Source organism: Micromonas pusilla (genome assembly GCF_000151265.4).
Source record: "Micromonas pusilla CCMP1545 genomic scaffold MICPUCscaffold_4, whole genome shotgun sequence".
In the NCBI taxonomy this organism is placed as follows: Eukaryota; Viridiplantae; Chlorophyta; class Mamiellophyceae; order Mamiellales; family Mamiellaceae; genus Micromonas; species Micromonas pusilla.
In genome coordinates this window covers 1,349,683-1,377,360 of record NW_003315885.1, presented here as the reverse complement: position 1 = coordinate 1,377,360, position 27,678 = coordinate 1,349,683, and the positions used below count along the sequence as shown (strand labels likewise).

The following is a 27,678-nucleotide window of genomic DNA, read 5'->3' as shown; positions in this document are numbered from 1 at the left end:
ACCCACCCTACTGAACATTCCCCTCGATGACACATACTGTTTGATAGACAACGATTGAGCGTTCCAGCGTAGACCTAGCTAGCTAGCACTGCGTTTACCTGGTAACCACATTAAGGAATTCATCACACGTCGTGCACGTCGACGGCATATAACTATCTACTAAGCATTCCTTTCTCGTCGTCCCGCCCGTCACCGTCGCTCGCACGCCGGGCATAGCCACGCCCCCGGAGGCGTCTCCGCCAAGCCGACGCACGCCAAGTGGTACGCCCCCGGACACGCGTCGCAGCACACGAGAACGCCTCCGCGCTCGCAGCGCGCGCACCGCTCCATGTTTCCGTCCGACCCTAACAACTCGCCCGACGCGTCGTCGTCGTCCCCAAACTGCGTCTCGAGCACGGTCGCTTCCTCGTCGTCGTCGATCCAGCTCCCGCCGTATTGACTCGCCGCGTCGCCGCCGCCGCCGCCGGAGCGCCCCGTCCCGGGCGTCGTCCCAGGAGGCGTGTCCGCGACGTCGCGACGCACCCTCGGGCCAAACCGACGACCGACGACGCCGGCGACGTCGAGCGGCGTGTGCGCGTCCGCGAGAAGCGCGAGTTGTTGGTGCATCAGCGCGGGCTCGTCCCCGGACGCGTCCAACGCGTCGCCTTGCGTCGCGGCGACGAACGCCTCGTCCTCGGTGTTCCACCCGTCGTCGTCGTCGTCGTCGTCGTCGTCCCCTGACGCGACGTCGTCCATGAACCTATGCACCGCGGCTTGCTTCGCCGCGTTCGCGCGCTTCGTTCGCTTCGCCGCGAGGACGTCCGCGCGTTTCGTCGCGCCGCCGCGGCGCCAGCCGTCGTCGTCGTCGTCGTCGCCGGCGGGCGCGAACGACGGCGGCGGCGGCGGCGGCGGTCGACGTCGGACGGGTTCCACCGCGGGCGACGGCGCGGGCGCGGCGACGCGCTTGCGACGTTTCAGGACCATGAGGTCGTCCGAGTCCGGCGTCGGTTGAACCGGCGTCGACGCGGGCGGCGCCGGCGGCGGGTCAGTCCCTGGCGCGCCTCCGCGCGCGTCGTTTTCGTCCGGGGGATCGCCCCAGCCGCCTTCCGCGTCGTCGTCGTTTTGCGACGGCGAGCCGCCGCCCCAACCGGCGTCGCCGCCGGCGTCGCTCACCCCGCCCCAACCCCCGCCGGCGCTATCTTGCGTGCCCTGTGACGCGCCCCAGCCGACGCCGGCGTCGTCCTGCGTCGCGGGCGCGCCCCACCCTCCGCCGCTGGTTTGCGTGTTCTGCGACACACCCCAACCGCCGCCGCCGCCGCCGCCGCTCTGCGTACCGCCCCACCCGCCTACCGCGTCGTCCTGCGCGTCGCCGGTACCCCACCACCCGTCCGCAGCGCCGGGGGTGACCGCGTCGTCGACGGTTGGCGCGACGTCGAACCCGGGGGTCGAAGCCTCGCGAACCGTCGCGCGCGGCGGCGGCGGCGGCATCTGAGACGCGGAAACCGACTTCGACTTCGACTTCGACGCGGACGCCTTCGCGGCCTTCTCTGCGGACGCGGTCGCGCGTTTCTTCGCCGCCGCTGCGAGCTTCTTTTGCTTGATGTGGAACGCGATGTCCGCGATGGTCTCGTCGTCGTCGTCGGGAACGTCCGCTTGCGCTTCCGGCTGCGTCGTGTTTTGTCGTCGCAATTGCGATTGCGATTGCGATTGCGAGTGCGCGCGCTGCTGCTGCGACTGCTGCGACAGGCGCTCGCGAAGGCGCTGGCGCGCGGATTCAGCCGCGGACGGCGACGGTCGTGCCACGGGCGCGGGCGCGGTCGCGAACACGTCGTCGTTCTCCTCGCCGCACAGCGGGTCGCCGTGAACGCTCGCGCCCTGAGTGTTCATCGCGTTCGAACCCGGTCGCTGCGACGGCGGCGTCAGTTGCGCGAGCGGCGTTCGATCGTTCCTCGATGCGCCGTGCTTTGGGTCATCGCAGCCTATCACCGCGCACTCGGGGTTTTCGCACGGCTCGGCCTCGTTCGCGACGACGCGCCGCGGCGACGGGTCGACGAGCGTGGCCGTGAAATCCAACCGCTGCGTCGCCCCGGTGTGCGCGCCGCCGCCGCCCACTCCGTTGAATCCGCCGTGACTACCGCTCGCGTCGATCGATCGCGTGACGTCGTCGTCGTCGTATTCGCACGCCGCGCGCTCGTCCAACTCCGTGGGGGCTTGACTCACCGACGCGCGAGGTCCGTCGTCTTTCACCGCGCTCGCGTCCAGGATGGGGGCTTCGTACCCGTGCGACCGCTGCGAGTCCCAGTTCGCTCGAAGCGGCTCGTCGTCGTCGTCGATCCCGCCGCCGCCGACGTCGTCGTCGAACGCTGCGGGCACGAACCCGCCGTCGCCCCACTCGTCATCGTCCCACTCCACGGGCGGGGCGTAAAACGCCGTCGTCGGCGCGTCCGCGTTCGCTTCCGCGTGCGCCCTATCCCTCGCCGCCTCCGCGTCCGCTTTCGCTTTCTCTTCGCGCGCGATCGCGCCGCCTTCTATCGACTCCCCGCGAACGTCCAGCGGCGGCGGGAGCCCTTGCGCGGCGGACATCGCGCGCATCAGCGCGACGCACATCCGCCCGTGTGGGACCGAGAACACGGGCGTCGGGCGCCGCTGAAGCGGCGCCGCGTTCTGCATGTCTATCCGCCCCATCGCGCGGGGGGCGCAGTCGTACGCCTGCAAGAGCGAGTGCTCCACCGTCGTCAGCGGCGCGTCCCACGGGCGGATCGAGAACGCGCTCGCGTTGCCTCGGCCCGCGCCCCCGCGCGCGCCTTTGCGCTTCTTCCCGGAGCTCCCTCTCGCTTCCATCTCGCGCTTCGCTTTCAGCGCCTCCGGGGTCGGACCGAGCTCTTTTAGTTCGCACCGCGGGTCCAGCCCGGCCGGCAGCATCCGCGGGCAGTCGTTGCACAGTTGGAAGCACCGTCCCGGGTCGGACAACGATCGCAGGAGGTGCTCGTACTTCCCCTGTTCTTTGCTGAACTTCTCCGCCTCTCTCCCCTCGAGCGCGAGGACGACGACCTTACCGTCCCGCGCCCGGCCTGTCCGCCCCATGCGTTGGATCGTCCGGATCGTGTCCACGACGTCGAAGAACACGATGAGGTCCACGGCGGGGATGTCCAACCCTTCCTCGCCGATGCTCGTCGCGACGATCGTGTTCAGCGACCCGTGCCTGAACGCGTCGAGGACGGCCTTCTGTTCTTTCTGCGACTGCCCTTTCGTGCCTCGCGCCGCGCCCGCGCCTTTCGCGCCGCCGCCGCCGCCGCCCTTGCTGCTGTCGCCCTGGCCGATGAACTCCGCGACTTTTATGCGACACTCCGCGCCGTCGGGCACCTCGGGCGGTACCCCCGCGGTATCGCCGCTGCCGCCGCCGCTGCCGGACGCGGCGCTGAACATCCCGGTCACGGTTTTCTGCCCTTTCTCCGGGTCCACGAGGGGATCCCCGGGGCCCAAGTTATTCCCGCCGCCGGTCGTGACCGTCACCTCTCGCAACGCTCTCACGATGTCCCGCACCGAGTCGCGATAGCTCGTGAACACGATCGCGCGCGTCGCCGGATTATTCGTCGCGAAGTGCCTTCGAATGATCTGCGTCAAGCGCGCGAGCTTCGGCGAGTGGTGCGCGCCGTGTCCAGCCATCGACCGCAGCATGTCCAGAACCTCGCGCATCACCGGGGACGCGCCGAACAGCGCGCCGATGTACCCCTTGGTGTTTTGGTCCTCGACGTAATCCACCGCCTGTTGCGCGCTGTACCCGCTCAGGAGCGCGTTCAGGCGCGCGATGAAGTACGACTGGAGGCACAGCGAGAAGGCGTAGTTTTTCTTCGCCGGCGGGACCGCGGTGTTCCCGTTCTGGAGGTCGCGCTGCGCGAGCTGGATCGTGAACGGCTGAGGAATGTCCTTCGACGTCCCCTCCACGAACCTCGCCATCTTCACGCCCTCGGTCGGCAGCGCCCCCATGGACGTCAGCGTCTTCAGCATCGGTCGCAGGACGTCTCGTAACATGTCTTGGACCTCCGAGATCGCGCGCGTCGCTTTCACGGACTCGAGCTGGATCGAACGGTTGTGCGTGTGACGCTTCACGTCCACGTCTTTATCCGACCGAAAGTCGATCCTCCCTATGTTCAGGTTCCTCACGACCTGTTGCACGTCCGCGATGTCGTGCCCGGGCGTCGCCGTGAGCGCGAGCAGCCGGAACGACACGTTCCTGTCCCACAACATTCGAACGACGCCGCAGTACGCGTGCTTCCCTTTCGCCCGGTGCGCTTCGTCGATGACGAGGCAGACGACGTCCTTCGCGGGTAACACGCTCGAGGCGATGTCGTTTTCCATCGTCTGCGGCGTGCAAAAGAACACGCGCTTTTGGTCCCAGAACGCCCTTCGCGTGCCGCTCTCGTCCTTCTTCGTGCTTCCCATCAAGACGCAGATGTCGTTCTCAGGGATGCCGCATATGTCGCGACACGCTGCTTTCTGTTGGTCCACGAGCGGCCGCGTCGGGGCTAAGAAGACGACTTTGCCTTTCGGGAACCACCGGTAAAAGTTGTACATCACCACCGCCGCGATGAGCGTCTTCCCGAGACCGGTCGGCAAGCACACGAGCGAGTTCGTCGTCAGCGCGTCTCGAGTGATGTTGTACTGGTAGTCTCGTCTGACGAGCTGCCCGGGGTAGACGTACGACTGCGCGGCGTGAGGATCGAGAAGCATCCCGTTCGCGTCCGAGCAACGAATCAACCCTTGCGAGTTCGGCGTGCCCATCGCGGACGGCGTGAGCCGCCCGGCGTACTGCCCCTCCGGCGTCGACGCGACGTGCTGCGAGGGCTGCCACTTCGACGGGTGCGTGTGGTGGTGCACCGCGGCCGGGGCTTGACGTCGCGGCGCCGCCGCCGCCGCAGCCGCGACGGGCGGCGGCGCGCTCCACCACGCGTCGCCGTCGCCGTCGATCTCGATCGGACGCTGGTGCGGGAGCACGTCCGCGCTGCCGCCATCGCCATCTCCATCGCCTCCTCCTCCTCCTCCTCCCCCGCCCCCCCTGCCGCCGCTCCCGCCGAACATCGAGTCCAACGTCCGCTGCTTCTCCTCCACGCCGGGGCGGAACAACGTCTGCTTCGGCCCGCCCTTCGCGGCGAACATCGTGGTCACCGTCCTCTGGTTCACCGGAGGTTGGTTGTTCGCGGTGAAGCGCGGCGCGTTCGACGCGAGCGCGCGGTCGACCGCGTCGTGCCCGGTGCGGTGGTTCGCGTCGCTCGCGTTCCACCGCGCGCCGCCGCCGCCGCCGCCTCGCTGCCGCTGCCATCCTTGCCTCCCGCCCTGCTGCGCGCCGCCGCCGTGCCCGCTGAACCCGCCCTTGTACCCCGTGTGCCCGCTGAACCCTTCGTTCGCGGGGTGAGGCGGCCCGCCGCCGCCGTCGAAGTGCTGCTGCGGCGGCGGGTGACGCTGCCGCGGAGGCGCCGCCGCCGTCGCGCGGTTCGGCTGCTGCTGCGGTCGATGGTGATGCGTCGCGGGCGGGGGCTGACGCGGAGCCGGCCGGTGCCCGGGCGCGGGGTCGCGATCTGAAGGACCCGCGGGCGGCGCGGACGTCCGAGCCGCGGCTATCGCGTCCACGTCCACGCCCATGAGCGCGTCGTCGTCCCAGTCGTCCGCGATCTCGAACGGCATCGTGGCAACCCTCGCGCTCTCGGGGATTCGATCAGATTCGACGAGATCCTCTCGACCGACGTCAGCGTCCTCCGCGTGCGCCGCGCGTTTCGACCATCTTTCACGCGCGCGATATCGTCTCTACGTCGTGTGCGACCACCTCGGGCGCCCGGGACGTCCGTCGACGCGTGCGCGGGCGTTGTGACCCGTCGTCGCTCTCCGCGAGTTTCAAAATAATGAATCGGCGAGCTGGCGGTTTTTTCTGTTCTTGGAAGAGAGGGTGCCCACAAAACAACATCAATCAATCAGTTCGGCATGCGCGTCCTCCTGTTCCTCGTCGCGTGGGCCGCCCTCTGCGCGGGCGCCCCCGCGCCCCCCCCGCCGCCTCTATGGTACTTCGCCCCCGTCCTGTCCGGCGGCGGGTACTCCACGGAAGCGATCGCGCTCCTGCACGGCCTCGTGAACGTCCTCCCCGCGGACGAAAAACCGAGCGCGGTGCGCGTGAGCCATCACGGCGACGCGATCTCGACCGAGCACTACCTCGGCCTCCCAGACCACTACCGCGAAGCGCTCGACGCCGCGATGCGCCCGCGCCCGCCGCTCCCCGCGCGCGATTTCGTCGTCGTGTGCCACTCCGAGCCCGGGGCGTGGGACCCGCCGCGGTATCACACGACGCGGTGCCCGCCCGAGGGATACGGCCGCGCCGGCGCGCTCGCGGTGATCGGACGGACGATGTTCGAGACCGACCGCCTCGAGGACGAGCACGTGCGGCGGTGTAACAGGATGCGCGAGGTGTGGGTCCCGACGTCGTGGAGCGCGCGCGTGTTCGAGGCGGCCGGGGTGAGGAAGGAGAAGATCCGCGTCGTCCCGGAAGCCGTGGACGTCGACGCGTTCGACCCCGCGGCGTTCTCGACCGCGACGGGAGGAGGAGACCGCGCGCCGTACGACGCGACGGGGAACGGCGTCCTCGCCGTGGGCCCGCGCCTGGACGACGACGCGGCGAGCGGCGTCACGAAGTTCCTGTCCGTGTTCAAGTGGGAGGCGCGGAAAGCCCCGGAGGTTTTGCTCGATGCGTACTTTCGCGAGTTTTCCGCGTCGGACGCCGTCGCGTTGTTCCTTCGCTGCGAGCTGTTCCACGAGGACGGGCGCGACTTGGTGCGCGAGCGCGTCGTGGCCGCCGCGAAAGACGCGTTCCACGCGACGCCGAAGTCGGAGGGGAAGCGTCTTTGGGGCACGCCCGACGGCGAAGGCGTCGACGCGGCGATTCGATCGCGCGCGCCGCGAGTGTTCATTCTCCCTCGAGCATCCGACGAAGAGATGCCGTCGTTGTACGCCGCCGCGGACGCGTTCGTGCTTCCCTCGCGCGGAGAAGGCTGGGGGCGGCCGCACGTCGAGGCGATGGCGATGGCGTTGCCCGTGATCGCGACGAACTGGAGCGGGCCGACGGAGTTCATGACCGAGGCGAACTCGTACCCGGTGCGGATCGAGGACGCGCTCGTCGCGCTGCCGGAGGAGAGCGCGTTTCGGACGCACAAATGGGCGCAGCCGTCGGCGACGGCGCTGAGAGCCGCGATGCGCGCGGTCGCGTCGAACCCGCGGGAGGCGAAGGCGAAGGGCGAGAACGCGCGGCGGACGATGGTGGAGCGGTTCTCGCCGAGAGTCGTCGCCGAGCTCGTGACGGAGGAGCTGCGGAGGGTCGCGGCGAAGGCGCGACGGAGGACGAGAGCGGGCGACGAGGACGAATTATGACATCACGGGTCGCGGCGCGGGTTTCGTCTCTCACGGACCCTAGACCGACCCGCGATAGCACAGCGATATAATAAACTTAACCTTATTAGCACCAGCGACAACAAACACAACACGCGACGTACAGTACGACGCTCATCCCCCGATCCCGCCCAACAGTTCGTTCCCGGTGTACGCCTCGTACGCGGTGAGCGCGCCGAACCCCACGAAAAACAATCCGCCCAACGTCGCCATCAGCTTCTCGCTGATGCGCTTCGACAGCAGCTCGCCGCCGACGACCGCGAGCGCGTTCGCGATCGCGTGCGCGGCCATCGCGCCGACGACGACCCCGGCCGGGTTATGTTTCGTCGCCAACGTCAGCGTCGCGAACATGCTCCGGTCCCCCCACTCCGCGACCATCATGATGGAGAAGACGCGCGCGAACGCTTCCCACCGCGTGGACGGCGGCGGACTCTTCTCGTCCTTCTCCCGGAGCGTCTCCTCCGCGTCCGCTCTCTCGCCGTGCGACGACGACCTCGCGCCCTCGCCGCCTAGGAGCGCCGCGACTTCCTCGTCCTTCGCGTCTTCTTTGTGAAGCTTTCGAGCGTCCCACAGCATCTGCGCGCCGAAGAGGACGAAGAGCACGGCGGCGACCCAATCCATTATTTTCACGCTCGAGTGCAGCATCTCCGCGCTCGTGCTCACCAAGTACCCCGCGAGCGCGCTCCCGAGGGTCATGAAGAACAGCGCGGAGATGGACGCTAAGAACACCTGGAGCTTCCCGTGCCTCGCCGCGAGCATCATCGCGAGGAAGAACGTCTTGTCGCCGATCTCGGTGAGGAGAATCAAGACGAACGACTGCGGGATCCCCGCGTCGAAGACGCCGTCGTTGAAGTCGGCGAACGCGCTCCCGAAGGTCTCGCTCGCGGTCGGGCGCGTGACCCCGCTGTTGGGGTCGAACTGCGACATCTCGAAGCGACGGTCTGCGCGCGCGCGCCGCGTGAGGCGGGCGGCTCGCGACTGGCGAACCGCGTTGGCCTTGAACGCGTCTGGTGTACTGTAACATCGCATCGGCATTGCAAAAAAATCGGCATTCGAAACGATTTTTTGTGGGCCCTTTCCCCAGGAGGCTTTCCCCAGGTTACGTATGGGCAAACAGTTTAAAAGTCCTTCAAGGTCACGTAATTGGGCCTCTGCGACCCTAAAAATCGCTCGGAGCGCCGCGCGGAGGCCATCTTCTTCGCGCGTCGAACGAACGATCTCGCATCAGTGACCATGTCGGCCGCTGCTAACTCCGCGGTGAGTTCCGTCGCCCGCTTTGCCTCTCGTTACCGCGCGATCGCGCGACGCGTTCGAAGCCCCGCCGCGTGAATTCGTCGCTGACGATCTTGTCCCTTCGCCCCTCCTCCCTCCTTCTCCCGCAGGCGTACTGGCGCATCGCGGGCATGAGCTACCTGAAGTACTCGAACATGTGCGCCGAGGTCGTGCGCGGGTGCTTGAAGGAGCCGTGGCTTACCAAGGTGCGAACGCGCGCCTTCTCTCCGCGCGTCGCGCGATCTACGTCGCGCGACCGCTCGTCTCGATCAATTCGAGCCCGCGTCTCGAGCGCGCCCGTTGATCGTTTGAGCCAACCTTTCGTCCATCGACTGACGCGCGCGCCCGTCTCTTCTCGTATTCCTCAGGCCAAGCCCCGCGAGGCGGTGTACATGAAGCACACGAAGTGGGCGGACGGCAAGCCGGGGACGCCTGGTGCGTCCTAAACCCGACCGCGCGTCCGATCGTTCGTTCGAGTCGAGTTTTAGGGCTTTTTTTCTGTACCCGCGCGCGTGCTGACCCTCCCAACCCCTCTCTCCTCTCTCTCTTAGTCATCACCGAGGTCATCCCTCCGGAGACGAAAGCGTAGGACGTGAAGGGGGTTAGCACCTTCGAAGTTTGTAATTCAGTTCTACTAGTTCCATCGTAGTTCACGTCGCGTTGCGTGCACTCGTCGCCCGCCATTTTTTTTCATGGTTTTTGTTCTTACACAACACACGCCGCGTCGGCGGACTGTCCGCCAGTCGACTACACACACCGCGCGTCTCGATCACGCCAAATCCCCGCGCTTGCACGCTTGGAGCATGTCCACGTACACCTGGCACTTGTTGATGTCGTCCACGTTCTGCTCCAGGCACGCGCTGAAAGCTTTCATCTGCGTCGCGCACGGGTTCCGCGCGGGCGCCGCGTCTTGCATAGGTCGAGCAGCCTCCTCCGCGGGGGCGCCGCCGCCGCCGCTGCCCAAGACGCCGCCGACGGCGTGGCGGGCGATGGAGCTTCCCGTGCCCCAAGCCATGCCTGCGACGCGAAGGTCGAGGGCTAGCCGTCAGTATTCGCTGGAAACGAGATCCGAAGACAGACGAGGAATGAAAGGCGTCGTGGGGGCGGGGGAACGCGGTCGTCGGTGGGACGCGAACCTTGCATGACCATCGATCCCAAGCCGCCCATCATGCTGCCGCCGCTTTGGCGCTGCTGCGCCGCGGGGGGGGGAGCGTTGCCGTGGCTCGAGGCCGGGCGAGGAGGGGGCGCGCGAGGGCGACCACCTGCGAGGGCGAGGGGAGGGAGGAACGCGTCGGTCGACGATGAAGCGATCGGAAGGGGGGCGAAAGAGCGAGAATATCCGCGACGAGATCTCGAGCGACGCGCGGGGGAAGCGCGCGCGATCGAGGACGCACCGCCGAAGCCACCGCCGCCACCGCGTCGACGACCCATTTCTGTGAGGAGTTCGGTCTCTTCTCGAGCCTTCGGGGCGACGGAGAAAGTGACGGGCGACGACGACGACGCGCTCGCGAAACTCCACTCACACTTGCCAACGCGATTTTCAGATACAACACAAAAAGAATAGAAGTCCGTCACTTGTTCGACGTCCTCGCGGTCGTCGTCCTGTAACGCCTCGTCCCCGAAGGAACGTCGCCCCTCCCCGCGCCCGGGCCCGCGCCCGGGCCACCGCCGCGACCGCCGCGACCGCCGCGACCGCCGCGACCGCCGCGACCGCCGCCGGCGACGCTGCCGTACCCGCGCTCGCCGCGCGCGGAGGCGCCTCGCCCGCCGCCGCCTCGCCCGCCGCCGCCTCGCCCGCCGCCTCGCCCGCCGCCGCCGCCGCCGTTTTCGTACTCGGGCAGCGCGGACACGATGTTCAACCCCGGGACGCCCTTCAGCCCCATCATCCCGACCGTCTTCTTCATCATCGGCGGCGGCTCCGGGCACCCCATCACCTCCGTCGCGTAGTCATTCGCCTCCCTCACGAGCGTCTCAGGGGTCCATCCCATCTTCTTGATGAACGGCTTGTGGTACCCCAGCCACGCGGCGTACGTCTGCGCTTTCGTCTTGTCCGACACCGCGTCCATCGCGCGGGAGATTTTCGCGACGTTCTCGTCGGACACGTCGAACGTCGCGCGAACGATTGGGAGGTCCCCGACGTCCTTCTTCGCGAAGAACTCCTCCCGCGGCGCGAGCATGAGAATCCCCTCGCCGCTCTTTCCCGCGCGCGCGGTCCGCCCCAGCCTGTGAATGTACTGCTCCCGGTTCGCCGGGATCCCGATCTGCACGACGAGCGTGACGTCCGGGAAGTCGATCCCGCGCGCGGTGACGTCTGACGTCATCATCACCGCCCTCTTCGCCGCGCGGAACTGATCCGTCGCTTTCGTGCGCTTCGACTGCGACATCTTCGAGTGGATCTCGACGATGTCGTCGCGGAACGATCGGAAGAGCTCCGCGGCGAACCCGGTCCCGCGCGCGGTCGTGAAGAAGCACATGATCTTATGGTTCGGCGTCGTCGCCGCGTGGTCGTCGATGATCTGCGCGAGCGTCGGCATCTGGTGCGACAGCGGCGCCGCCGCCAGGGATTGCTTCACCTGCGCGTTCGTGTCCGGGCCTTCTTCTTCGCCGACGCAGTCGACGTAGACGTGCCCCGGACGCAGACCCGCGGCGGCGATCTTCTTGATCTCGTCCGAGACCGTCGCGCTGAACATCAACGACTGGCGGTCCTGCGGGACGGATCTCAAAATCTTCTCGATCGACGGCTTGAACCCCATGTCGAGCAGCCGGTCCGCCTCGTCGAGCACGAGCACGTTCACGTCGCGCAGTAAATCCCGGTCGCCGTCCTCGAGGTGCTGAATCAGCCTCCCCGGCGTCGCGACCAATATGTCGCACCGCTTATCCCGCAAGTTCCTCAGGTCCGAGTTGAAGTTTGTCCCTCCGAACACGACTTGTGCGCCGACGCCGTCGTGAAACGTCAGAAGCGCCTTCGCCTCGTCCAAGATCTGCGTCGCGAGCTCCCTGGTCGGAGACAGCACCAACACCCTCGGCCGTCCTCTCCTCGCGGCGCCGCCGTCGCGCGCGAGCGCCTCGATCGCGGGGAGGAGGAACCCGATCGTCTTCCCGCTGCCGGTTTTCGCGCGCGCGAGGACGTCCTTCCCGTCCATGATGTGCGGCAGCGTCTGGTCCTGCACCGCGGTGGCGAACTCGAACTTCTTCACCGCCGTGATGGCGCGCAACGACGCGTCGCACAGGCCGAGGTCTTTGAACGCGACCGTCGTCGGCGCGTTCCCGGCGGAGGCGGCCGCGGAGGCGTGCACCGCTCGCGTGGACGTGGATTCGAGCCACGACGATTCGCCCGCGGAGCGGCCCGCCGCCGCGAACGAGGCGCGCGCGGGGAGCGCGCGCGCGCGGAGCGTCCACGTCGACGCGACCCTCGCGCGCGCGGACGTCGCTCCGAGTGCGGCGCGAGGGGTCTGCGTCGCCGACGCGGCGGCGAGGAACGGCGCGGCATCGCGCGCGCGGCCGAGCGAGGACGCGCGAAGGACGCCGCCAGCCGCCGCGGCGATGCGGCGCTTCATCGTCGGACCCAGAGGGTGCGCACGGCGCCCGAGGAAGCGCGACGCGCGCGCGGACACGGAGACGACCTGAGGGCGGCTCGATGAGAGACTCGCGTGCATGTAACGACGTGGAGAACGAGAGGAAATAAGCCGCGCGCGATGGCGTGGAGCTCGCGCGACGACTAGTGCGCGCGTCGGCACGTCATCGTCATCGGAACTCTCGACAGGATCCGGCTCCGCTCCGGGCGCGTCTAAATTCCATTATCCACGCGCACAGCGGCCGCCGGCTGCCGGGCCGCCATGTCGCTCGCTCTCGCGTCGCCGGTCGTCGCGCCGCGATGGCGATGCTCCCCCTCCCCCGCGCGTCGCCACCGCGCGATGCGAACGGCGCCGTCGTCCTCGTCCGTCGCGCGCGCGGCGACGGACGAGGAAACGGCCGCGGCGTCGACGACGGCGCCGTCGCTTCCGCCGTCGCCCGCGGACGTCGACCTCGCCGGCCTGAAGAAAGAGACGCGGCGGCGCGTGGAGCGCGAGGTGAAGAAAGTAGGGAAGGCGACGACGAAGCTGCGCGTCGCGAGAGAGACCGTGGACGCGCTCGTGGCGAACGCGGACGCGACGGAGGCGGAGCTGGAGTCGTGCCCGGACGTGGACGCGATCGAGAGAGAGCTGTCCGCGTGCAAGCGAACCCTCGCGGACCTCAACGCGCTGAACGACGTCCTCGAGACGTGCAAGAGCGTGTCGTCGCCGAACTTCGCGGACGACGCGTACGCGCGCGCGGCGGCCCTGGGCGTGCGCGACGCCCCGCCGCCGCGGCCGCCGCGGCCGCCGAAGAAACAGAAGAAGAAGCAGGAGAACGCGGGACCGCGGAAACCGTACTGGACGTTCGTGTCCCTCGACGGGATCGACATCCGCGTCGGTCGCACGTCCTCGGACAACGACGAGGTGTCCACGTCGCCGGAGTGCAGAGACCCGCGGGACTGGTGGATGCACGCGGCCGGGTGCCCGGGCTCGCACGTCGTCATACGACACACGAGCGAGTACGACGCGTTGCCGAGAGAGACCGTCGTGGACGCCGCGACGCTCGCGGCGGCGAACAGCAAGTCGACCAAGACGGGCAAGGCGCCCGTGTCGCTCGTGCGCGCGCGGCAGGTGAGTAAGCCCGCGGGCGCGAAGGCAGGGCTCGTGCGGTTGAGCGGAGAGGTGAGGACGGTCGTCGTGAACTTGAAGGACGAGGCCGCGCGATTAGAGCGTCTCGCGGGGACGAAGAAGTAGGCCCTTTAGCTGAGCGTCGTTCGAATTAAAACTTTTAGCGATCAATCCACCGCCAGGGGACCGCCGCGGTACTACTGTATGCTACCGCGCGGGGACGGACTGGAACCCCGGCAACGGGAGATCGGACGCGTCCATTCCGTCCCCCGCCCCAGCCCCCGAGGAACCGTTCCTCGCGTGTTCGTTCCTCGTGTTCCTCTCGCCCTCTTCGATCCCGCCCTCGCCGACGCCGAGCTCGTCGAAGGAAAATGCGCGCGACTCCCCGGACCCGTCCTTCGTCAACGTCACGGACGCGTCCGAAAAGCTGGAGGAGATCGTCATCGCGTCGCCCTCGGAGACGAACCCGTCGAGGAGGCACTCCGAGAGCGGATTCTCGAGCAGCCTCTGCACCGTGCGACGCATCGGCCGCGCGCCGAATTTAGGCGAGAACCCCTCGGAGAGGAGCAGGTCTCTGAACGCGTCGTCCACGGCGAGCGTCACGCCGCGGCCGACGACGCGCCCGCGCACGGACTCGAGCATGAGCTCCGCGATGCTGCCGACTTCCGCGCGCGTCAGCGGCTGGAACACGATGATCTCGTCGAGGCGGTTCAAAAACTCCGGGCGGTACGTCACCTGAAGCTCCCTGCGGACGTCCGCCTGGACTTGGCGATACGCCGCCGCGTCGGAGGCGGCGTCGCCGTCGACGCTCGCGTCGATCGAGTTCAGAATCGCCTTCGAGCCGACGTTCGACGTCATCACGAGCATCGCGTTCGTGAAGTCTACGGTCCTTCCTTTGCTGTCCGTGAGGCGGCCGTCCTCGAGGACTTGCAGGAGGACGTTGAACACGTCCGGGTGCGCTTTTTCAATCTCGTCCAGAAGCACGAGCGTGTGCGGGTTCCTTCGCACCGCCTCCGTGAGCTGCCCGCCCTCTTGGTACCCGACGTACCCGGGCGGCGGCCCGACGAGCCTGGACACCGCGAAGGATTCCATGTACTCGCTCATGTCGATCCGCACCATCGCCTTCTCCGCGCCGTAGTACGACGACGCGACCGCTTTCGCGAGCTCCGTCTTCCCCACGCCCGTGGGTCCGGCGAAAATCATCGACGCCACGGGGCGGCCGCCGTCCGCGAGGCCGCTCCGCGCGCGTCTCACCGCCCTAGAGATCGCCTTCACCGCCTCGGTCTGCCCGATGACCCTCTTCGAGAGCGCGCCCTCGATGTTCAAGAGCGTCTTGCTCTCGTCCTCGCTGAGTTGCTGCACCGGGACGCCCGTCCACTGAGCGACGACGTCGGCGACGTGGGACGCGTCGACGACGACGTCAGCCACCCCGCCGCCCGCCGCGGACGCGGACGCTCTGAGTTGAACCATCGCGCCAGCTTCGTCAATGACGTCGATCGCCTTGTCCGGCAAGAAGCGGTCGGTGATGTACCTCGTGGAGAGACGCACCGCCGCCGGGAGCGCGTCGTCGTCGTACGTCACGCCGTGGTGCGCCTCGTACGTCTCCTTCAGGCCGTTGAGAATCTCGAGCGAAGCCGCGGGCGACGGCTCGCCGATCCTCACCGGCTGAAACCGTCGCTCCAGCGCCGCGTCCTTCTCGATGTGCTTCCTGTACTCCTCTATCGTCGTCGCGCCGATGCACTGCAGCTCCCCGCGCGCGAGCGCGGGCTTCATCAGGTTCCCCGCGTCCATGCCGCCGTCCTCCCCGGTACCGCCCGCGCCCACGAGCATGTGCAGCTCGTCGACGAACAGGATGATATCCGCCGCCGCCTTCACCTCCTCGATGACGTTCTTCAGGCGCTCCTCGAACTCGCCGCGGTACTTTGTGTTCGCGAGGAGTAGACCGAGCTGCAGCGAGATCACGCGCTTGTTTTTCAGGCGCTCGGGGACGTCCCCGGCGACGATCAGACGCGCGAGCCCCTCCGCGATGGCCGTCTTCCCCACGCCCGGGTCCCCGACGAGGCACGGGTTGCTCTTCCTTCGTCGCACTAAAATCCGCAAGATGCGGTCCACCTCTTCGTCCCTTCCCACGACCGGGTCGAGCTTCCCCGCGCGCGCGTCCGCGGTGAGGTCGACGCCGCACTCCGCGAGCGCGGAGCCCTTCTTCTTCTTCCCGAGCTTCTTCCCCGCGCCGACGAGCTCCTTCTTCGCGCCGTCGATCTCGTTCTTCAGCGCGCCGAGATCGCAGTCGAGGTCATCCTCTAACACCGTCCTCGCGCCGCACGTGACGTCGCTGATCATCGCGAGCGCGAGCTCTTTCGTCGTCACCTGCGCGTCCCCCGTCTTCGCCTCCGCCTCGGTCGCGACGCGCTCGAACAGCCGCTTGACGTCGTCCGAGAGCGGGAGCAGCCCGTCCGCGGTCTTTCCCGTCTGCTTGAACGGGTTCATGAGCTCGAGCTCGGATATCCCCGCCCGCTTCGCGCACGCCTTGCGAATCGCGTCCTCGGTCGCCCCGGCGCGGTGCATCGCGGACGACGTGTCGTTGCGCTGCCGCGCGATCGCGAGGAGGAGGTGCTCCGTGCTGATGACGCTCTGCCGCAGTTTCTTCGCCTCGTCCATGCCGTCCTTCACCGCGTTCACCGCGTCGCCGTCGAAGCGGTCGAACATCGCGCGCGGGGGCGCGACGCCGACGCCGCGGCGGCGCGCGGCGTGTCGCGCGCGGCGCGGCGCGGGCGGCTCACGGTGCAGCGCGCGCGCGCCGGGGGCGACGTGCGACGACGCCCCGAGGGCGAGCGACGACGCGCGCATCTTGTTTTATCTCCCTTCCGCGCTCGTCCCGTCGTCGAGTCCGCGCGGGAACCGTCGCCAGCTGGACGGGATGGACGGGCGCGGGGAGGGAGCGTCCACGACGCGGCGGGAGCGCGGCGGCAGGCGCGTGCGAGCGCGGCGCGCGCGTCGTCGAGAGAGGCCGAGCTCGAGGCGAACGAGGAGCGGGCGCGTGCGTCACGGAGGGCGCGCGCGTTGCGTGTGTCGAGCGCGCGCGCGAGCGTCGGGGGACTCGTCGACGTGTCACCGCTGCGTCGCCGTCCGCCGCTCGCGAGCGTCGATCTGACCGCTGATGTCCAGTCGGCACGCTGCGCTGCCGAGGAATTCCCCCCGCACTCTTCGCGCGCGCGTATCCCTCCGAGGGCTCGCACGCCGCGCGTCATGACCGCACCGCCGGCGTTCAAGACGCTCATCGTCGGCGTGAACGCCGCCACGCACGTCGGGACGCTCGCGCTGAACCGCCCGTCCAAGTCGAACGCGATCGACGGCGACATGTGGAGGGAGGTCCCGGAGGCGATGCGATGGCTGGACGAGAACGAGCACGTCCGTTGCGTGCTGCTGACGGGCGAAGGGAAGAACTTCTGCGCGGGGATCGACGTGTCGACGCCGGAGTCGCTGTCCTCGCAGCTGGGGCAGTCGAACGCGATGAAAGGGGCGTGCGCGGGGAGGAAAGCCGAGGCGCTGTACCGGTGCGCGCGACGCGGATCTCGGAGCTCCGAAAACGATCGATCAACCCTAGTAGCTACAGGGTAGTCGCACGGGGACTCTCATCAGACGACGACCGACGCGCTTGCGGATTCTCACCAGTCCCCGACGACCACTTTCCATCGCAGGCACATACGAAGGCTGCAGGACTCCTTCACGTCCGTAGAGCGGTGCCGCGTCCCCGTGATATGCGCGATCCAAGGCGCGTGCTTCGGCGGCGGCGTCGACTTGGTCACCGCGTGCGACGTCCGGTTCTCGACGCGAGACGCGCGGTTCTGCGTGAAGGAAGTCGACCTCGCGATAACGGCTGATATCGGAACGTTACAGCGCCTCCCGACGATCGTTGGCCACGGCGTCGCGACCGAGCTCGCGCTGACCGCGCGGGAGATATCGGGCGAGGAGGCGGAGAGGGTGGGGTTAGTGACGCGCGCGTTCGCGGACGCGGGGGAGTTGTCGCGGGGCGCGTCGGCGGCGGCGATCGCCGTCGCCGCCAAGTCGCCGCTCGCGGTGCAGGGCACGAAAGCGGCGATGTTACACGCGCGGGATCACAGCGTGAACGAGGGGTTAGAGCACGTCGCGGTGATGAACTCCGCGCGGTTGACGTCGGAGGATCTCACGGAGGCGATGAGCGCGAAGTTCCAGAGACGGAAGCCGATCTTCGCGAAATTGTGACGCCGAGATGCGAACGGTTTTCGCGTTAATAAACGTCGTCGTCGTCGCGTGCTACGCGCGTGCTATCATGTCGCGCTCGTTTCTCTGCTAACGGTGCTTCGGCAGCCGATCGAAGCTATCCCGCAAGGATAAGGTCGGCTTCAACGGAACCACCTTGTTCTTTTTCTTCCTCCCCCACCACCCCCCTCTCGCCGCCGCCGCCGCCTCCTTCGCCCTGAGCTCCTGCGGCGTCGGGCTCGGCATCCACTCCTCCTCCTCGCTCTCGTAGTAACTCTCCTCGTCCCACGCGGTCTCGTCCATGAACTCTCTCCCGGTCATCAAAACCTCGCCGCCCGTCTCCTCGCACGCGATCGCGACCGCGCCGGGCACGGGCGGCAGCTCTTTCGGGACCGATCCCGCGCGCATCGCCGCCGCCGACGACGACGACGACGCGCTCATCGCCGGCGCGTTCCTCCCCCGCGGCAAGTGCGCCTCGTCGCCTTTCACCCGCGCGGGCGCGGCGCCGTGCTCGTTCACGTCCGCGCAGAACCGTATGAACGACTCGAACTTCTCGTCGATGTCGATCTGCGGCTTGAGTTTCTCGTACCGGCGCTGCAGCGGGCGCAAGAACGCGCCCTCCGTGGACGGGTCGGACACGAAGTCGAACGTGATGAGCTCGAAGTCGCTGTCCAGGTACGTGAACCCCTCGCGCTCTTTCAGCGTCGCCCACCCGCGCGAGCTCATCCCGAGCTGGTGCCCGGCCAAGTACAGCGACCGCAGCATGTTCCCGGATTTCGTGGGCAACACCTCGACGTGCCCCATGAGGTCTTCGCCCTCCCAGTGGTAGTCCAAGACTTGGTGCGAGATGTTTTCGCGATTCAGCGAGCGAAACGTGGGCGACGTCGGCGGCGGGTGGTCGAGCTCGCCGAGCGCGCGGTCGTGCCGCAAGTGCGCGTTCTCGAACGCCACGGTCTCGCGCTTGAGGAGGGACCTCGGGTAGACGCGGCCGTTCCTGTTCTTCGCGTCCGCGCGAGCGAGGATGCCTGTGGGCGGGAAGCGAGGACGTCAGCGCGCGCCGCGGGAGCTCGCGCGTCGTATCGTGGCGCTCGATCGATCGGTGTTTTTCTGTTCTCGCGCTCGAGGGGTCGAATCGTGCGCGCGCGCGAGGGGGCGGGTGATTCGCGCGCGGACGCACCGTAGACGATCAGCCTGTCGTCGTTCCAGAACAGCGAGTTCTCCGTCCGCTCCCGTCTCTGCGCGAGCGAGCGAGGAGGGGACGGTCAGCGGGCGTGTCGGAGGACCAAATCGGAATCGTGAGAAGGAAAATCGCACAGCTGTGCGCGAGGGAGGAACGCGAACGCGGCGGCGAGGACGGCGCCGTCGCGGCCTCGAGCGAGACGAGCGGCGGGGTGCGAATCACGCGAGCGCGCGTACCACGCGATTGTCCGTCTCCGTGGTCCCATCCCCGGTCACCGGGACGCTGCAGCACGCCCCCATGGCCGCGGAACGGTCGCGCCGGTCCCAACCCCAAGACGGTCGGACGCGCGGCCTCTCGCGAACCGCGCTCCGTTCCGCGCGTCCCTGACCGCGCCAAGGCTCCGGAGCCGGCCCTCTCGCGCGCCGCCGGCGACGCGCGACGAAAGCGCCGTTCCACGACGAACGCGCGAAGTCGCGGACTCGCGCCGACCGACTCCGCGCGCGCGGACACTGGCGGAGGGTCGACGAATCGAGCGCTCGAAGAAACAAAAAGAGAATTGCGCCAGCGAAGGACAGGCCCGGAGATGTCACAGTGCGCGTCATCTGCTAGAGACTAGACTATCTATCCATGCTCACGCGCCGGCTCGACACCCCCGGCGCGTCGTTCGGCCACATGAGAAACATCCCTTTGCTCACGACCCCCGCGCTCCACTGCCACCACTCCCCCCCCACCGCGGTGCCGGTGACCCACCCCGCCAAGCGCGTCCTCGCGACGCCGTGCGACGCCGCGCGAAACATCGCGCCGGGCACGCCGCCGCAATCGTCGTACGCGGCGTCGATGACCACCGCGCGCCCTCCCTCCGCGTTCTCCGCCGCGTCCACGCGCCCGCGCATCGTGAGGTTCCCGACCGTGTCCGCGATCCAGCCCGAGATGCGCCCGTCCGGGGTGACGCTCATCGTCGCTCGAAAGACGGACTCGACGGTGAGCGCGTTTTGCTTCGCGCCCGCGCCCGCGCCCGCGCCCGCGGCGTCGAGGCTTGGCGAGACGCGCACGCGGCATCCCGCCCACGCGCCCGCCATCGCGCCGACTGCCGGCGCCTTGGCTTGGCTCTCCATCCGCAGGCGTTGCCCGTGCGGTGGGCGGCCGCCGCGCGGGTACGGGCCGCGCCCGGGGAGCGACGGCGGGGAAGGGACCGACGCGTCGTCGAGGAGATCCGCATCCAGAAACGGGTGCGACCGCGCGCGCGCGCCGCGCGCGTCGACCCGCCCGAGTCGGCCGTACAACACGATAGGGACGTAGAACAGCGCCGTCGCGGCGTCGATCGAGGGCTTGAACCCGTCGTTCGGGGGGAACGGGTGCGGGTCCCGCGCGGGCGCGCCGCCGAGGGACGCCGCGAGCGCGTCGAGCGACGGCGGCGCCGCCGCCGACGCGCGGGCGGGCGGCGCCCCGCCCGCCGCGCGGAATCCTTCCGCGAACACCCCGCTCGTCGGACTTCCTCCGGGCGCGCGCAAGAACCGATCCAACGCCTTCGCGTGCTGCGCCTCCCTCGCGCAGTCGAGGTACCGCGCGCGCGCGGACGGGCACCGCGTCGCCACAGCGCCGAGACACGCGCAGACGGAGAGCGCCGTCGCCGCCCTCCGCGCGGCGTCCTCGCGGCGGCTCGCGTCGCTACCGCGGTCGACGGCGACGAGCGTGGTCACGAGCGCGCGCTCGATGTCCTCGCGACCCATCGTGCTGTCCGTGGCGCCGTCTTTCGGGACGCGCCACGACGCGTTCACCGCGGACGCGAGCTCGTCGCACGCGATCTTCGCGTTCGCGAACGATCTGGAAGCGTCGTCGCTTCCCCAGTCCTCCGGGCCGTCGTGGGCGCCCACGCGCGCGATGAACTCCAGCGCGCGATGCCGCGCGAGGAAGAGCTCTCTGTACGACGTCACCTCCCACACCGGCTCGTCCCACAGCTTGAGCAGCAGGCGCTTGAACACGCTCTCGTCCACGCACTCGCGGAGGTGCTTGCTCGCGCTCGAGAGGGAGAGCACGTCTTCCGTGGAGAGATGCGACAGCACGTTCGAGAGCGTCGTGACGTCGAGGTCGGTGATCTTCGTATCGCGCGCGGATTGGTCGACGTCGGCGCCATCGCACGACGGGTCGGCCATGCCGCCCGCGGGAGGGGCAGCGCGGGCGGTTGTGTCCCTTGCGAAAGGTGCCCGCTACTCTCGTCGGATCTGTCGGAACTCCGCAACTTTTGTTTAGACTTATCCGTGGTTTGAATGATGAGACGTCGTCGTCGTTATGCGTTCGCGCGCAGCTCTTCGAGCTCGGAACATCGTTCACGCTACCCGTCGTCGCAGCTCTTCGACCTCGTTCAGAACCATCTCTACGTCCGCGATGGGCAGAGACAGGAGCACCGCGCCTTCCGGGGCGCCTCTGAGCGCTCGTCTCAGCGTCTCCACCGGACTCGCGCGTCGGCACCCGCCGCCGCCGCCGCCGCCGCCGCCGCCGCCGCTCGACGCGCCGGCGTCGGATCCGAACATCGAGTGCGCCCAGTTCGACGGCGCGGACGACGGCGTCGACGCGTCCGCACCGCTTTCCGCCGCCGCGTCGTCGTCCTCGTGACCGTCCCGCTCGCCGGTCTCCTCGGGGATGTCGCCCAACGCGGCGGCGGCGACGTTCTCCTTTCCCGACTTTGCGTTCGCCGCCGCCGCCGCCGCCGCCGCCGCCGCCGCGGGCGCGTCCGCGACGTCGAGTCGTCTCGGTCGAAGCGGCGACGGCGCGGGCGCGCGATGCAAACCCCGGTGGTTGTGATGCGCGAACGTGCCCTCCTCGACGACGACGCCGTCGTCGTCCTCGTCTTCGGTCTCGTCCTTCTCGTCCACAGCGGCGGCGGCGGCGGCGGCGGCGGTTTCTTCTCGCGTGAAGTGATACACGCGTCTCAGCGCCGTGGGGTAGGCGCTCGCGCCGGGCCGCTCTTCCACCGTCGCTTGGCGTATCGCGGAGCTGAATCGCATGCGATCCATGATGCAGCACCCCTCGACGGCGCAGACCGGGTAGTCGGACACGGAGAGCGTCACGAGCGGGCGCGGCTCCGACGCCGTCTCAGCGCCTTTACAGCTTGCAGAGGCCCTCGGCGGCGTCCGAGGGAGCGCGACGGACATGTCCAGGGGCTTCACGTAGAACGCGCGGTCGTCCTTCTCCGCCACGACGAGCGCGGCCCAGTCCTTGTCGTCGACGCGCATATCGTCACACAGGAGGACGACACTGCACGCGTCCGCGTCCGCTTGGAGCGGGAAGCTCGCGCGAAGGTCCGCCAAGAGGCGTCGGCGCTGCGCGTCGAGGCGAGGGGTCGCGCACGGATCGTCCCACAGAGGCGTGCGCGCGGCGCCGAGTCCGAGTCCACGCTTAATCTCCGTCGGTGGCGTGGACGTCTCGGCCGCGGCCGCGCTCATGACGGACGCCGCGCGGGCGCTGCGGTCGCGCGGAAGTGAAGTGACTAATACGAAGGTAACAGCTGAGAACGCGCGCGAAAAAATCAACTCGTTTAAACGTGGTCGTTCTCTAGCTGTCCGTCCTCGGCGCTTTCGCCGCCACTCCGCCCTCCGCCTCGTCCTCCGCCGCGCGCTTCGTCCCTCCGCCGCTCACCGCGCCGCCGCCGTCGTCCGTCGCCGTCGCCTCCGGCGTCGCCGTCGCTTCCGTGGCCTCAGGCGTCGCCGTCGCTTCCGTGGTCTCCGGCGTCGCCGTCGCCCCCCTTTGCTGAGGCTTCGTCGCCATCCCCGCGCCGCCGCCGCCGCCGCCGCCCGAGGAGCCCTTGAGCCCAGCCCCGGACTCGCCGCGGAGGTACTCGTGCTTCAGGTCGTCCAGCATCGGCCCTTCCTCGTGCCCGTAGCGAACCGACTTCCAGCCGTCGTCCGCTTTTTTCCCAGGGTTCGCGAGCCTCTTCACGTAGATCGCCCATGCGGATGGCGAGTTAAACGTCTTCCCTTGGAACGTTATGATCCCGTCCGCGCTGAGCTCGCCGCTCCACGTCTGGTTCTGGTACGTGATCCACAGCGCGTCGTGCCCTGGGTTGCACTTACCGTCGTCGACAAGCATCTTGAGAGACACCGTGGACCGTCCGGGCACGCCGCTTCGCGCCGGGCGTTTCGGCGCGCCGACCGTTCCCGCGCGCTCGGAGTTCTTCGTCGTCCGTCCCTCGCCCTTGACGAACTCGCCCGCTGGAATTCTGTCCGCGTTGATCGTCGGGATGTCGTGCCGCGTCCGCTTTCGCTTGGACTCGTGCCGGATCGCCCACGCGACTTTCGACTTTATGAGCCACTGCTTGGGGTTTTCCTTCCACAGCCTCGCCATCTCGAGCGCGATGTCCTTCCTCTCCTCGCGCTGCTTCGCGACCTGCCAGTCCTGCGACGACGTCGAGGGGGGTGGGCATGGGGCGGGGGTGGGCGTCGGCGAGTGATGGGGAGGGGTGGGTAAAGATCGATCTGAGCGACCGGAGACGAAGAGGCGGGACGAGATCCGATCAACCGCGCGGCGGCGCGCGGCGCGACGACGACGTGTCAGGGCGTCGCGCGCACCTGTAAATCCACGTCCGCGCCGTCGTCGGAGTCCTCGTCGGAGTCCTCGTCCGTGGTCTCCCCGTCGTCCTCGGGGGGCTCCGGCGGGGACCCGATCCACATCCCGCGACCTGTGTTCCCGCTCACCGCGAGGTAAGGCAACGCCGCGCGCGCGTCCAGGGACCCATAGAACGCGACGTCATCGCGAGGGGGCTCGGCGTCGTACTCAACGCTCAGTTTCGGCGCGGACGCGACGGCGGCCGCCATCGTCGGATCCTGCTTCGTGCCGCTGCGCCCCGAGCGTGTGCGCCGCCCGGCGCCGCGATCTGCTCCAACTTGAAACAGAGCACCTGATACCTGACTCACGAGAACAGAGAGCCCGCCCGACTTCGCGCCCGCGCCGTCAGTCGTCGTCGCGCGAGTCGCACGATCGCGGCATCAAACGCCGTCGCGCGAGGTACCGCGGCGCTCGCGATGACGTCCACGTCGCAACACAGCGAGAACCTCGTGAAGATCAAGGACCATCTCAAGTCGTTGCACGCGCGAGGCGAGTGCGCGACGCTCGCGGAGTGCAAAGAATTCGTGAAGGAGGTCGTCACCGCGTCCGAGGCGCAGGCCGCGGAGGACTTCCACCTCCTCGGCGTCCTCACCGAGCAAGTTTCGCAGGTCGGCGCGGAGCATTTACTCCCGGCGCTGACCGTGGGCGCGCCGGTGTACAACACGGACACGCGAGACATGATCGACAGCATCCTTCACGCGCAAGAGCGCGGAGGGCCGTCGGAGAGGGAGAGCAACACGGGCGTCGCCGCGGAGAGCGTGCGACGGAAAGTGAACCAGCGGCTGATCGACTTGATAGACATCGTCGCCGTGTGCCGCGCGGAGCGGATCAAGCTCCTCGCGGAGCTCGTCACCGCGAGTCGGAACCGGCCGAACCTCGCGAAGTAGGCGAAGATGTGGGGGGGTGGGGAACGGGAGCCATCGCGAGCGAGGGAGGAAGGACCGCGTCTCGAGACATAGCAAGGCATAGCAAGTAGCTCTTTTACAACACGCGCGCGAACACGTTCGCGTCTATCGCATCACGAGACAGCGCGACCACTCACCGCCGGGTATACCGCGGATCGTTGTTCCCCCCGCGCGGAGGCAGGTTCCCCAGCGCCGCGAAACTGTTCCCGCCGCCGCGAGGCGGCCCCGGCGGCCCCGGATACCCCGGATACTGCTGCCCGCGCGGCGGCGGACCCGGGAACCCTCCCATCTGCGGCGGCCCAGGGTACTGCTGCCCCTGATGCCCGTACATCATCGGCGGTCCCGGCGGCGGCGGCCCGGGGTACCCCTGCTGCGCCAGGGGCGGCCCGCCGCCGTAAGGCCCGCGGTGTCCCCCCAGCGGCATCCCTCCGGGTCCGGGTCCGGGGTGGTGACCGTACTGCATCACGCCGCTCGCGCCGCCGCCGCCGACGCCCGCGTGCACGCTCGCCTGTAACAGCCTGTGCGCGCCCTGCGACAACCCAGGCCCGGGACCGCCGCGGTTCCCGCCGTACATCGACCCCGGCGCGCCCTGAGAGACGCCGCGCGACGGGTGCGGGTATTCCACCGCGCCGCCCATCCGCGGCTGGTCCTCGTGCCACAGCTTCGGCAGCGGCGGCGCGTCGCGCTCGCTGACGATAGGATCCGGGACCTTCGCGCCGGGCATGAGCACGGGGGGTACGAACCGCTCGAGGGGTTTCGGGATCTTGTACCCGACGGCGAGGACTTGGTTGTTCTCGACGTCCGGCTTAGATTTCATCGGCGATTTCATTCGCGCCGGGCACGTCTCCCCCGGGACGAGCACCATCGTGCCGTTCATGGAACCGGACGCCGCGGGGGTCATCTGCTTCGTTTTCTTACACCGCGACGCCCCTCTCGCGTCCCCCGCGGAGTCCTCGAGCTCGTAAATCTCTCTCGACAGCGGGTGCGAGACGTGGCACAGCAACGTCTCGATGTTGATCGTGTTCCGTCTCTTCTCTTCGCCCGTTAGCGTCGCGTCGAGGCACCGCGTCTGCGCGAGCAACCTTTTCTCGTCGATCCACGGCAAGAGCGCGACGGCTTGCCACGTGAATCGCTTCCCGTTCATGTCCAGTTCGAACTTCTCCGGGTAGAAATCCACGATCGGGGAGTCCGGGTCTTTCATCAGCGGGTGAAACGCCGGCGGGAGCGCGTGCGAGGACGCCGCGGGTAACACCCCCATGAGCTGCTCGAACGGTCGGAACGGCTCGCCCTCTTCGAAGTCTTGGTTGATGTCCGCGAGGTTCACGAGGTCTGTCGCGAACGGCGCGTAGTGGTACGGGTAGTACCAGTTCCAGGACACGCAGCCTTCGTAGTAGTACCGACACACCCAGATCAGACCGCGGACGTACTCTTCAACCATCCCTCGAACGATCTTATCGTTCGTCTCCGGCGTCGCGTGCATCTTCGACGCGTAGTACCGCCCTTTCCACCCGTCCTGCCCGAGCTTCACCGGGTCGTTGTCCATCTCGTCGATCCGGTCGTTCTTATCCTTCAACGTGCTCTCGAGCTTCTTCTTGAACTCGTCCGCGGCCATCTCGGACAAAAACGCCTCCGCCTTTTTCCCATCCTCGGCGACGTCGTCCGCGGTCGGCACCGCCGCGAGCTCGTTCCAAAACGCGGTCGCGGCGTCGCCGGTCGGCTTCGCGTCGCCGACGTCGTTCGACCCATCGCCTTTCGCGCGCTTCTCCGCGTCGCCGCCTTCATCCTTCGCGGCGTCCGCCTCCGGGGCGGTTCTTTTTCCCTTCCCGAGCAGCGCCGCGCGTAAAGAATCCGCGGCGCTCTTGTTCGCCTCCCCCGTCGCCGCGAGCACCGCGGGGCCTTTCGAACTCGGCGGCGGCGGCGGCGGTGGCGGCGCGTTCCTCCCGAGCGCGCGCATGCCCCCTGGGAGCTGATCCGGCGCGGCCTGCGGCGCGCGATCGGACGCGTTGATCGACCCGCCTAGCCGTTTCTTTTCAATCGCCGCGTGCATAAACTTACACGACTCCCCTCGCGAGCAGTGCCCGCGCTGGAACTCGCGGCAGAACTGCTTCCCCATGTTCTTATCGCGCTCGCGTCGGGATTTCTGTCTCGCCTCCGTTCTCGCGCGCTTTTGGAAGATCGCTTCCTCGTGCACGCCGACCGCTGCGACAAACTTCTCGACTCTTCCCAAGTCGGGCTTGCCGTCGCAGCACAGGTACCCGCCCAAGTGCGCGAGATTCTGCCGGTATATCGTCATGATGAGGTCAATCGCGCCTTCGCGGATCTCCAGCGTCGGCGAGTGCGGCAAGAAATCGTTCCCGACAAAGAAGCACATGAAGATGAAGTCGTCGAACAGGCGTTCGACGTCAAACTTGAACGGCAGCTCCACGGCGCCGCCGTGCGACGAGATAGGCCTCAAGTCGAGCGCGAGGTATTCCCTCAAGACCGCGACGGACAGGAGCTGGTACGGCTTCCTCGCGATCGAGACTTTCGACTTTGGAACTTCGCCCATGATCTGATCCCGGGTCGACGGGACGTCCGGCGGCGGCGCGTTCTTCTGGAACACGACTTCGCGTAAGATGTGAAAATTCGGCTCGTGCGTCGCGAGCGCGAGCATGATGAGATCCGCGTCTAGGCCGTACACGACGTGCCGCGTGTTCGGATCGAACCCGTTCAAGCCTCGCTGTTGTCTGATGTAGTGCATCGCCTTGTGCTCGCCCTCGCCCGGGACGGACGCGTCGGACATGATGACCTTGACGCCCCTCCATCCCGGATCCGTGTTCAAGCGTTGATGGACGTAATACTGCAACGCCGCGGAAAGTCTCCCCATGAACGGCGTCCCGGGGGTGATGACGTTCGAGTCGAACGCCTCGCTCTTCACCTTATCCGGGACTTTGACCCCTTCCGCTCGTAGGGTCTCGCGAAGTTTCTCCTCCTCCTCTTCTTTCTCCTGCGCCTCTTGCGCGGCGCGGAATCGACGGCTGCGCTGCTGGTTCATCTTCGCCCTCGGCGCGACGCCGTCGATCGCCATGTACAGCAGCTTCCTCGGTCGAATCATCGCGAACAGGCGGTCGATGTAGTCGAAGATGCACTCGAAAACCTCCTCCTCCGTCGTCGGCGCCGGGCGGTCCTCCGGGTGGAAGCACGGGTGGATGATCCCGTTCATGTCGAGGTACAGGTTGTCGAACTCCTGCCCGTTCGGATTCGGCGCGCTGCAGTCCACGGGGCACGTGTTTCCGTCCATGTCCCATGGCTCGTCCTCGATCACGTCCTTGATGATGAGCGGGTATTTCTCGCTGAGCCATCGGTAGAAGGCGGGGACTCCCATCGCGAAGGAGGATCGATCGGACGATTC

The 27,678-nt window shown here is 68.2% G+C and overlaps 15 protein-coding genes across 15 annotated transcripts; 5 read left to right on the top strand and 10 right to left on the bottom strand.

Annotated features, from left to right (window-relative positions):
- Nucleotides 1-116: 116 nt before the first annotated feature.
- On the bottom strand, nt 117-5,661 carry MICPUCDRAFT_57576 (dead-box like helicase with PHD domain; the record flags this gene model as incomplete). The annotated part of the gene is made up of 1 exon (XM_003057848.1): nt 117-5,661. The coding sequence occupies one exon, from the start codon at nt 5,659-5,661 to the stop codon at nt 190-192; it is 5,472 nt and encodes a 1,823-aa protein (XP_003057894.1). The 3' UTR covers nt 117-189.
- A 375-nt stretch (nt 5,662-6,036) lies between these two features.
- On the top strand, nt 6,037-7,338 carry MICPUCDRAFT_3914 (glycosyltransferase family 4 protein; the record flags this gene model as incomplete). Its single annotated transcript, XM_003058217.1, has 2 exons — nt 6,037-6,795; nt 6,856-7,338. Coding segments are annotated over 2 exons (1,242 nt in total), but the record flags the coding sequence as incomplete, so codon positions are not given.
- A 279-nt stretch (nt 7,339-7,617) lies between these two features.
- MICPUCDRAFT_6262 (uncharacterized protein) lies at nt 7,618-8,238 on the bottom strand (the record flags this gene model as incomplete). The annotated part of the gene is made up of 1 exon (XM_003057847.1): nt 7,618-8,238. A coding segment is annotated over one exon (621 nt), but the record flags the coding sequence as incomplete, so codon positions are not given.
- Nucleotides 8,239-8,640: 402 nt separating this feature from the next.
- MICPUCDRAFT_57573 (H+-or Na+-translocating f-type, v-type and A-type ATPase superfamily) lies at nt 8,641-9,125 on the top strand (the record flags this gene model as incomplete). The annotated part of the gene is made up of 2 exons (XM_003058216.1): nt 8,641-8,664; nt 8,790-9,125. The coding sequence occupies 2 exons, from the start codon at nt 8,641-8,643 to the stop codon at nt 9,123-9,125; spliced, it is 360 nt and encodes a 119-aa protein (XP_003058262.1).
- A 243-nt stretch (nt 9,126-9,368) lies between these two features.
- Nucleotides 9,369-10,145, bottom strand: MICPUCDRAFT_57572 (uncharacterized protein). Its single transcript, XM_003057846.1, has 3 exons — nt 10,074-10,145; nt 9,816-9,941; nt 9,369-9,696 (listed from the first exon to the last, which is right to left on the bottom strand). The coding sequence occupies exons 1-3, from the start codon at nt 10,108-10,110 to the stop codon at nt 9,449-9,451; spliced, it is 411 nt and encodes a 136-aa protein (XP_003057892.1). The 5' UTR covers nt 10,111-10,145; the 3' UTR covers nt 9,369-9,448.
- A 384-nt stretch (nt 10,146-10,529) lies between these two features.
- MICPUCDRAFT_2001 (uncharacterized protein) lies at nt 10,530-11,867 on the bottom strand (the record flags this gene model as incomplete). Its single annotated transcript, XM_003057845.1, has 1 exon — nt 10,530-11,867. A coding segment is annotated over one exon (1,338 nt), but the record flags the coding sequence as incomplete, so codon positions are not given.
- Nucleotides 11,868-12,515: 648 nt separating this feature from the next.
- Nucleotides 12,516-13,487, top strand: MICPUCDRAFT_57570 (uncharacterized protein; the record flags this gene model as incomplete). Its single annotated transcript, XM_003058215.1, has 1 exon — nt 12,516-13,487. One exon carries the CDS (start codon nt 12,516-12,518, stop codon nt 13,485-13,487), a length of 972 nt encoding a protein of 323 aa, XP_003058261.1.
- Nucleotides 13,488-13,801: 314 nt separating this feature from the next.
- On the bottom strand, nt 13,802-16,419 carry MICPUCDRAFT_45481 (uncharacterized protein; the record flags this gene model as incomplete). The annotated part of the gene is made up of 2 exons (XM_003057844.1): nt 13,843-16,419; nt 13,802-13,814 (listed from the first exon to the last, which is right to left on the bottom strand). The coding sequence occupies exons 1-2, from the start codon at nt 16,206-16,208 to the stop codon at nt 13,802-13,804; spliced, it is 2,379 nt and encodes a 792-aa protein (XP_003057890.1). The 5' UTR covers nt 16,209-16,419.
- Nucleotides 16,420-16,583: 164 nt separating this feature from the next.
- Nucleotides 16,584-17,603, top strand: MICPUCDRAFT_57568 (uncharacterized protein; the record flags this gene model as incomplete). The annotated part of the gene is made up of 2 exons (XM_003058214.1): nt 16,584-16,915; nt 17,060-17,603. The coding sequence occupies exons 1-2, from the start codon at nt 16,608-16,610 to the stop codon at nt 17,601-17,603; spliced, it is 852 nt and encodes a 283-aa protein (XP_003058260.1). The 5' UTR covers nt 16,584-16,607.
- Nucleotides 17,604-17,690: 87 nt separating this feature from the next.
- On the bottom strand, nt 17,691-19,079 carry MICPUCDRAFT_57567 (uncharacterized protein; the record flags this gene model as incomplete). Its single annotated transcript, XM_003057843.1, has 3 exons — nt 17,691-18,625; nt 18,778-18,835; nt 19,017-19,079. 3 exons carry the CDS (start codon nt 19,077-19,079, stop codon nt 17,691-17,693), a joined length of 1,056 nt encoding a protein of 351 aa, XP_003057889.1.
- A 318-nt stretch (nt 19,080-19,397) lies between these two features.
- Nucleotides 19,398-20,933, bottom strand: MICPUCDRAFT_57566 (uncharacterized protein; the record flags this gene model as incomplete). The annotated part of the gene is made up of 1 exon (XM_003057842.1): nt 19,398-20,933. One exon carries the CDS (start codon nt 20,931-20,933, stop codon nt 19,398-19,400), a length of 1,536 nt encoding a protein of 511 aa, XP_003057888.1.
- Nucleotides 20,934-21,107: 174 nt separating this feature from the next.
- On the bottom strand, nt 21,108-22,223 carry MICPUCDRAFT_57565 (uncharacterized protein; the record flags this gene model as incomplete). The annotated part of the gene is made up of 1 exon (XM_003057841.1): nt 21,108-22,223. The coding sequence occupies one exon, from the start codon at nt 22,221-22,223 to the stop codon at nt 21,108-21,110; it is 1,116 nt and encodes a 371-aa protein (XP_003057887.1).
- Nucleotides 22,224-22,294: 71 nt separating this feature from the next.
- Nucleotides 22,295-23,591, bottom strand: MICPUCDRAFT_47146 (uncharacterized protein; the record flags this gene model as incomplete). Its single annotated transcript, XM_003057840.1, has 2 exons — nt 22,295-23,172; nt 23,346-23,591. 2 exons carry the CDS (start codon nt 23,589-23,591, stop codon nt 22,333-22,335), a joined length of 1,086 nt encoding a protein of 361 aa, XP_003057886.1. The 3' UTR covers nt 22,295-22,332.
- Nucleotides 23,592-23,798: 207 nt separating this feature from the next.
- Nucleotides 23,799-24,269, top strand: MICPUCDRAFT_57563 (uncharacterized protein; the record flags this gene model as incomplete). Its single annotated transcript, XM_003058213.1, has 1 exon — nt 23,799-24,269. The coding sequence occupies one exon, from the start codon at nt 23,799-23,801 to the stop codon at nt 24,267-24,269; it is 471 nt and encodes a 156-aa protein (XP_003058259.1).
- Nucleotides 24,270-24,420: 151 nt separating this feature from the next.
- MICPUCDRAFT_39493 (uncharacterized protein) lies at nt 24,421-27,567 on the bottom strand (the record flags this gene model as incomplete). Its single annotated transcript, XM_003057839.1, has 2 exons — nt 24,421-24,876; nt 26,827-27,567. The coding sequence occupies 2 exons, from the start codon at nt 27,565-27,567 to the stop codon at nt 24,421-24,423; spliced, it is 1,197 nt and encodes a 398-aa protein (XP_003057885.1).
- Nucleotides 27,568-27,678: the final 111 nt, after the last annotated feature.

Excerpts from the sequence above, each read along its gene's own strand:
- MICPUCDRAFT_57572 (XM_003057846.1), bottom strand. The coding sequence starts at position 10,110 with ATGGGTCGTCGACGCGGTGGCGGCGGTGGCTTCGGCG. Across the intron at positions 9,942-10,073 it reads TGGCGGCGGTGGCTTCGGCG|GTGGTCGCCCTCGCGCGCCC; the intron begins GTGCGTCCTCGA and ends TCGCCCTCGCAG. Across the intron at positions 9,697-9,815 it reads GGGATCGATGGTCATGCAAG|GCATGGCTTGGGGCACGGGA; the intron begins GTTCGCGTCCCA and ends TTCGCGTCGCAG.